The following is an 8,330-nucleotide window of genomic DNA, read 5'->3' on the forward strand; positions in this document are numbered from 1 at the left end:
GCAATCCCTTGGGACACCTGGACAGGGGCAGAGGCGGCTGTCACATCTGAGGCTAGACGTGCACGGGGCAGGGGAGACCTGGAACACGGCTCTTCCTGTGGGACCACACTTGTTCCAGGGAGTCTTGGAGCCTGAACAGCGGCGATGCCAGCTCCGAGCCCCATTACAGAGGGTCCTAGGCAGCTCCTCGGGGGAATACTGAGCAGCCCGAGGCATCGCACGGACACATCTGTGCCTTCAGGGGCGCTCCTTCCTTCATTCGGACTCCATGACGGAAGTCACTCATATCACCGCGCTGGCCCACCCTGGACAGCCTGCTAGCTTACTCTTTGGGGCCTCGGAACCTGGAGTTTAACTTAGGAATAGTCGGTGCAGTCTACAGGCCGTAGCCCCCTCCAGCAGGGAGAGCTGCACGTGAGGTGGCTCGTTAGACACCCCTGGTTAGAGGGGTGTAGGGCCAGGCTGCGGCCTTCTGCAGGGGAGCATGAGCAAACCACACGGGGCTCCTGAGCATCGGGCAGCTCACAGGGGACCTCGGGACTTGTCTTTCTTCCCGGCAAACATTTACTTTCTCAGAAGCTGTGGCTTCTACTGGGCGGCCTGAGACCCGGGGAGAGGGTGCGGTGGGCTTGGCGGGCAGCGGGGGGACACGACCTCGGATAAACACGCAACTCACGTGAGTCCCTGGAACTGCACTGGGCGAGGGAGGGGAAAGACCTCAAGGGACGCACTGAGGCCGCAGCAGCCCAACGTCAGGTACGGGCGTATGGTGGGCCAGAAACGGGGCAGGGACGAGGCTCATCTGGCTAGAAACGGATGGTACGATGGTATGGAGCCGTGGGGGGAAGGCAGCTGCTTCACCTGCGAGTGGGGAGCGGAAAGCCTCCCTGTCTGAGTTGGCAGGACCCGGGGCTGGCCGCCCACCGCCTTCCGCTGCCCAGCCGGGGGCCTGGCTGCCGGCCGCTGCTCATCCACTGGGGCACCGGGTGACTTCTGACGAACGTGGAGGTGGTGATCGGGGGAGGGCAGGGCTGGTTCACTCAGGAAGCTAGCTATTTTTTTATTACAACGGGCTTAGGATGGGGTAGCAGTGCTTGCTGAGACCCATGTGGAAACGATCACTTCTTTGGTGCAATAATGCCTTCCAGTTGGGCCTGCAAAACAAAAAACAAACTCCGTTAGTATCCGAAGCTTGCAGCCTTCAGCTGAGAGGTGATAAAGTCCCTGGGAGGAAGAATCCCATGCTGCCCCTCCAAGCGTTTCTCCCTTCATTTCCCAGCTCCACATTTCCTAGATGAGCTGGTTTCTGGCTTTGGCATACGGTCCCGCTACATTAGAAGAAACCAGAGCTGTCCTGGTTTCCATACAATAAGGGCCCCACGTATAATACAAAGCAGTGGAAAGGAAATTGAATAAAAGTTGTTGAAATAGTGGTTTCTCATGGCTCAGATTTCAGGCCTGAGATGCTAAGTTAAACATTTGGCTCTCTGGTTCGGGATCCCGGGAGCTCTGCTGGGACGAGAGGTTTGGGAAACAGCAATTTTTCAGCCACCGAGACAACTTGACACCCAATTAGAGAAAATTGCTACCAGTAAGTAGGGAGCTGTCCATCTTGTATGTAAAGCCTAAGACACTCGGGAGTTCTTTACTCCGCTCCTCCGGCAGCTGGTAAAATAATTTACTATCCTGGTGTGTGGACAGATCTTTAAGTAGGTCCATCCTAGGGACCGCAAACACGGCTTTTATTTGCAGTGCAGCTTGGAGCCAATAAAAATAACTCCCTTCTAAAGAGTCCTTCACCCCGGGGATGACAGGGTTGCCTGTAAATGTTATAGGAAGATGCCAAGGCATCCTGTTTTGCCCGCGCCGCCGGTCTTGGAGGAGGACCGGAGGAACTCGGGCTAACGATAAAGGAAAGCGGCAGATAAGGCACGCCGCCGCCCCACAAGCTGCTGAGTAAACACAATCGTGTCTGGCTGCGAAGTTCCTGGCTTCCCTTTGTTGAACTCGGCAACAAGCAAATCTGTCATCCTGCACTCACGCTCAACACGGCCCTTCTTTATCTCAAGTGCGTGTCTCCTTGCTGCAGCCCCGGGAGGCCGGCCAGTCCCAAGAACGTAAGCTTTCTGTGAGGTTAGGGAGGAGAGGGGGCTGACACCCAGGGGCCCCTCTGGCCAGGGCCATGGGAGACCGCCGCTAACCATCAGTGGGTCCTCCATCTAGAACAAGGGCTCTCAAGCCTCACCAAGCACCAGAATCGCCCGTCAGGTGGTTGGGCTCCAACCCCAGCAGTTGACTCAGCAGACCCGGGATGGGCCCAATAATTGGGATTTGTACAAGTTCCTGGGTGATGATGCCCGTCTGGGGCCCCCCGAGAGAGCCTGGAGCCTCAGAGGCCTGGCCCCCCTTCAGCTCAGCTGGATGAAGGTGAGCCGCTGGCGAAGGGACTTGGAGGGAAAACGGCTACAGGTGAGTTCCTCTGACCACACACCTGGGGAAGGCTCCTAAGTTAGGATGCTGCTTCCCTCCCAAAGGGCCTTCCCTGCCCGCCCCAAATGCCGTGCCTCTGAGGGGCTGCAGGTGGGAAGGTGCTCCCGAGTCCGTGAAGAGACCCAGGCCACTCTGGGCTCCCAAACACCAGCGGTCACGGGAGACCAGCTCCACCTGCCGCCACATCCACCTCTCCTGGACGACGGGCAACTTCTTTCCAGGGGGAAAAGCCCATCCACTGGAGAGCACGGCTGAGGTGCTGTGGGGGTGGGGAGCCCCCTCCAGAGCCCCGCGGATGGAGCATCTGCATGGTGGGCCCTCACCCCCCCCACACACACACACATCAGCGTCCTTCACTCCTGGGCAGCGCGTGTGGACAAGCGTCCTGACTCCTCTGTAGGAGACGGAGCCGCCGCCTGGCCCATGTGGCTGGGGGGGCTGGACGGGGACCTGGGGGCGCCTACCTTCAGCTGCTGATTCGTCCGCTTAAGGAACTGAATCTCCTCATTGTGCTTCTTCTCCTCCACCTGTCTCCTCTCGATCTCCCGCTTCTCGGTGGCCTCACACTTGGCCTTCTGCTCGTTCACTTGCCTCTCCAGATCTCTCTTTTCTGTTTCCAGTTCTGCAATCTGAGGACAGAAACCCTGGTGACCCCCGGGATGTCGCCCAGCTGACAGGGTGGTGGGAGTGCCTGGCTGGAGGGGACCTGGGGCACAGCTGTCCAACCTAAGCCCTTGCCAGGGTCTGTGCTGCCACCCAGTGGGAGGTCGGCGACTGGTATGGCACGATGGCCAGTGGCCGCTCGGAACCCAGGGGTCTCCAGGGACCGGATGGCCAGCCCACCCTCGGAGGCCAGCCTCTCGCCTGGAAGGACAACCAGGTGGCCCTGGGATGGCCGGGAGGGTTCGCGGAGGGCCGCGGCCTCATGGTCAAGCCCACTCACTTTCCTCTCCATGTCTGACTTCCCCTGCTCGGCCTGCAGCGCCTTCCTCATGCCAAATGCCACGCTGCTCTCATACAAGGTCTGGTAGGCAGCAATGGTCATGCGGATCTCGTCCCGGACTCGCAGCAACAGCAGTCCCCTCTCGGCACAGTTGATGGTGACCTCCCGGATCAGCTCATCTTCCAAAGCAACACACAGTGGGTTCAGGGGGGCAGGCGGGAGGGGCCTGCACCACGTCCACGGCTAATCACCCTTTCTGCTGTGTCCTCCCCACTGGGAGAGAGGGGCCCCAGGAGCCCGGCCATACAGCCATGGCTCTGAATTGGGCAGCTGGGGGGGCCCTCTTACCCACCCCCAGGTAAAAACCCTAGGGGGCTGGTCACAGACATCTGGCTTGTCAGTCTGAGGATGACGGCTGCTTAGAAGCAGGTGGCAAGTCTCTGTGCCCCTTGGGGTGGACGGGCTTGGGGCTGCAGACAGTAGGAAATAGAGCCTGCCCTCCCATCTCTTCCCTAAATGCTGACCTGGAGCGCCAACCATAATCATCCTCAGACTGAGGGGAGCAATCTGAACATTAGAGTCCACGTGGGCCAGTGAGTACGTGCTGGGGGACAGCCATTTGTCAGTATCGCTTAAATCTTTTGTGACTGTCCATTAGTAGCAAATGATCCTGAAGTATTTTTCTGGGTCAAAGGACTGAATGTTGACCGATGGACATAAATACAGAATGTTAGTCTTTCTGATTAAAAAACTAACATGCTTATTGTTAAAAAAAAAAAAAACAATTTTTTTTTTTAAAGGTTTAGGACGGAAGTTCCCATTTCAAACATATGCTAAGAGGTTAGGAACCAGGTGGTCAGGATGACTGGGGGATGGGGGGAAGTGAATGGATTTAGCAGTTCCTGGGGGACTCGGTGGCAGGGAGGGGGAGACCAGATGACTCCAGGATGGGGTGGGCTCCAGCTCGGGGATACTCAGCTGGGTTTGGGCCCGAGGCGAAGGGCGGGAGGTAGCTGAGGACACTGTACCCCCCACCCCGCCTCCCCCAGCCCCAGCCCGAGCCGCACCGCTCACCGAAACACTGTGAGTAGAGCTCCCTGCGTACGGGGCAGATGCCGGTCTCCCTGGCCTGCCGCTGCTGCAGCTTCAGGTCCAGCTGCTCCTGCAGGTGCACCACATCCATCCTGGTGCTGGGGGTGCTGGACACCTGCTGGATCCATAGCTGGGTGTCCTCCACCCACTCCCTGCGGCACAGACACAGCCAGGCTGAGCAAGGCCATCAACTGGAGGGTCCTCAGGATGTGAGCAGGACGTGAGGGCCCTTTGAGCTCTCGGCCTGAGCAGGAACAAGGTGCCTGGTGCACCGGAATCCTCCATCCCTCTCTCTTCCCTGGGGAGTGTATGGCTCCACAGGGCCTCTGCCTCGGAGCTGGGCCATCTCCAACCTCCTCTGGCTCTCTGAGGAATCATCGCCCATTTTCTAGATCTTACCCTCCTAATGGGTTGAGGACAGATTCATGGGCGTTGTTGCTTGATTGGAGCAGAAGGCCCAGTGAGAACTCCCCGCTGACTTGAGCAGTGGGAGACACAGGGCTCCACAAGCCTCGTGGCAGCCCGAAAGGGGCAGATATGTGCAGCGGGGAGCTTCCTGACAGCGTGCATCTGTGTGGTCCCCTCCCCACCACCAGTAAGCCTTGTGTCAGAAGCAAGGCCAGATTCCCCAGTCACCAGGAAGGGTCGACAAAGCACGCCAGCCAGAGAGCCAGAGAGCAGGGTAAGGGGATGGTGAAGAAGGGAGAAGGCGCTCGCTCTCTTATAAGGATTCTCGAGGAAGGCCCCCTTGAGGAAGTCACGTTTGAGCAAGATCTGAATAAAGAGATGAAGGGAATGAGGTGGACATCGGGGGCAGGGCATCCTTGGCAGTAAGAACCGCAACTGTCAAGGCCCTGAGGTGGAAGGGTGATGGGAGTGTTCCAGAAACAGTGAGCAGAGGCCCCTATGGCACCAGCGCACCAAACAAGAAGAAGAAGGGAACACGAGATCATGGCTATCTGAGGGGCCAGCTCATGCCGGGTCTTCTGGGTCACTGTAACGACTTTGGACTTTAATCAGAGTGACATGGAAGCCATTAGAGAGCTCCTTGCAGAAGACTGGCATGATCTGGCTTAGGATTTCAGGGCTGTTTGGAGACTGGACTGTGGGGGCAAAGGATGGAAGGATGGAAGCAAGGTTTTCAGATCGGAGGCCACCTCACTGGAGGTGACAGTGAAGAGGAAAAAGATGGTGGAAGCAGAGGGGGTGGAAAGCGGTTGGGTCTAGGATACATGTTTGAAGGTAGAGCCACAGTAATTTGACGAAGGAGAGGACATGTGACATGAGAGAGCAAGAGGAATGAAGGGTGGCCTGAGCCAGTGGCAGAAAGGAGAAGCCTGGCGATGAGCAGGTTGGGAGAGGGGGACATCGTGACTTAGCTTGGATGTGTCTGGGATGCCCAGGAGATAGCTTCATGAAGATAATGAGGGAGCAGTAAAATGTATGGGTCTGGAGTTTAGAGGAAAGGATGGGGCTGGAAACACCCATTTGGGAGCCATCAGCACATAGATGGTATTTAAAGCCATGAGCCTGGGCAGCCCAGGTGGCTCAGCGGTTTAGTGACGCCTGCAGCCCAGGGCGTGATCCTGGAGACCCGGGATCGAGTCCTGCGTAGGGCTCCCTGCATGGAGCCTGCTTTTCCCTCTGCCTGTGTCTCTGCCTCTGCCTCTCTCTCTCTGTCTTTCATCAATCAATAAATAAAATCTTAAAAAAAAAAAAAAAAGCCATGAGCCTGGGTTGGAGCCTGCAGAAAACTAGGAGATAGAGAGGTGGTCTCCGCCCTCCCCTCCCAGGATCCAGCTGTCTGGAAGCTCTAGGAATTCGGGGATGCTGGGAGGAAATGGGGATACAGGGTGCCTCTTCCTACATTCCCAAGTTCCGGGGATGCAAAGCCCCAGCCTTCTCCCAGCCACCGCTCCTACATCTTTACCTTGGGGGTAGGATGGAATTCAAGATTTCTTCTGCCTGCTTTGTAGGATCGGGGACCCCAGAAGTGGAGGGGAGCTTGGTCTTTGGTGGCTGTGGGACTGGACCGGAGGGTCCGGGCTGCTGGGGGCTGACCTTCAGTGGCCGTGCCTGAGGAGGAGGGACAAGTTTGGGCAGGAGGTGACGCAGACGGTGACCTGCACACACCCAACCCCCACCCCCACCCCCACCCCCCGGCTTGCTCCAGGTCTTCTGAAGAGCGCTCCCCTCTTCGCAGCTCACTTGCCCCTTCTCTCTTCTCAGCATAAGTTAGGTCTCAGCTGAAGGTGGAGAGAGCCTGCGGTCCCACCCCCGGCCCAAGGTCTGTATCTCCTGGAACCGCTGCTGCAGGCGCAGGTGCTCAGCGGCCTGGGGATGGAGCGAGCGCGACCGGACCAGTGTGCAGGACAGCGAGCCCCATGCACCCCGGGGCTTGCTTCCTCACCCTACACCAGCCCTCCGGGTGCCCCCCGGGTGCCCCCCGCCCCTCGGAGCCTCCGGGCTCCCCCGCCCCCCAGGCCCGCCCTGACCTTGGGGCTCCGCTTCTCCGTGTTCCGGCTCACCAGCACCGGGGTGTCGTACTTGAGCAGAGAGTCCGCAGGGGGGATCATGGCGGCGACGCGGGTTCGAGTCCGGCGGCCGCCCCTCCAGCGTGCTCCTTGTTTGCCGTCACCATGGAAACCCCCCGGCCCCCCCGCCGCGCCTCGTGGCCTGGGCGGGGCTTCGGATGGGGCGGGGCCAGCAGCGCAGAGTTCCCGCTCAGCCTCGCCAGGAATTCTCCTCCCGCTCGGTTGATCGCGGTTCCTGCCCCGCGGGTCGCCTTGATGCTCCTGGAAAACCACGCCAAACGGGAACGGAGTCCCCACGCTGCGGCTCGCAGGCCATTGCAACGAGGCGCACGGTCACCTTCGCTGGCCGCCAACTTTGTCACCTGCAGAATGGGAGCCCTGTGACTCCTCGGTGGAGGCTTGGGAATCTGCAGATTCCCAGAGGGAGGCACCTGCAGCTCCCCGGTTTCTTTTTTTTTTTTAATTTTATTTATTCATGAGAGAGAGAGAGAGAGGCAGGGACACAGGCAGAGGGAGAAGCAGGCTCCACGCAGGGAGCCCGACGTGGGACTTGATCCGGGGTCTCCAGGGTCACGCCCTGGGTCAAAGGCAGGCGCTAACCGCTGAGCCACCCGGGGATTCCCGGAGCTCCCTGGTTTTCTTTTTAAAAATTAAAAATAATTTTTTTGCTCCCCAGTTTTAAAAAGTATTTGTGTTGGGGCGAGGGGCACCTGGCTGGTTCAGTCAGTAGAGGGTGAGACGTCGATATGGGGGTGGGGAGTTCCAGCCCCACCGCTGGCTCTAGAAAGGACTTGAAAATAAAAAGTAAAAAAAAATAAATAAAAAAAAGTAAAAAAGTAAATAAATTAAGAATTCATTTTTTAAATTAAATGGAGAAGTGACAACATAACACGAAGCTCAGGACTAGCAGGGAAGATAGTAATGACTTGCCCCCACCCCCCCGGGGGGCTGTCAGTGATTGCATTTCCTTCTCTGTTTCCTCTTTTTTTTTAAATATTTTGTTTATTTATGAGAGACACAGGCAGAGGGAGAAGCAGGCTCCACGCAGGGAGCCCGACGTGGGACTCGATCCCGAATCTCCAGGATCCAGCCCCGGGCTGCAGGCGGCGCTAAACAACCGCTGAGCCACCCGGGCTGCCCAGAAGCGTCTCTTTGACGTTTAAAACTCCCGCCACCCGAGCGGCTCCCGACAGCCCCTCCCGCTTGCAGGGTCGTGGTCACGTGCTTCGCTCGCCGCCGCAAGGGTTTCTGGGAGAGCGCGCACCCGGAAG

The 8,330-nt window shown here is 58.1% G+C and overlaps 1 protein-coding gene across 2 annotated transcripts; it reads right to left on the bottom strand.

Moving 5' to 3' along the window:
• Positions 1 to 1,035: 1,035 nt before the first annotated feature.
• On the bottom strand, positions 1,036 to 7,178 carry DNALI1 (dynein axonemal light intermediate chain 1). 2 transcript variants are annotated; one of them, XM_038557855.1, is made up of 6 exons: positions 7,021 to 7,178; positions 6,456 to 6,601; positions 4,508 to 4,677; positions 3,434 to 3,612; positions 2,955 to 3,119; positions 1,036 to 1,154 (listed from the first exon to the last, which is right to left on the bottom strand). In XM_038557855.1, exons 1-6 carry the CDS (start codon positions 7,099 to 7,101, stop codon positions 1,119 to 1,121), a joined length of 777 nt encoding a protein of 258 aa, XP_038413783.1. In that variant the 5' UTR covers positions 7,102 to 7,178; the 3' UTR covers positions 1,036 to 1,118. The 2 variants fall into 2 exon arrangements, with proteins under 2 accessions (XP_038413783.1, XP_038413784.1); XM_038557856.1 differs by having other exon boundaries at positions 7,054 to 7,162.
• Between the last annotated feature and the right edge of the window lie 1,152 nt (positions 7,179 to 8,330).

This window comes from Canis lupus, chromosome 15 (assembly GCF_011100685.1).
Source record: "Canis lupus familiaris isolate Mischka breed German Shepherd chromosome 15, alternate assembly UU_Cfam_GSD_1.0, whole genome shotgun sequence".
In the NCBI taxonomy this organism is placed as follows: Eukaryota; Metazoa; Chordata; class Mammalia; order Carnivora; family Canidae; genus Canis; species Canis lupus.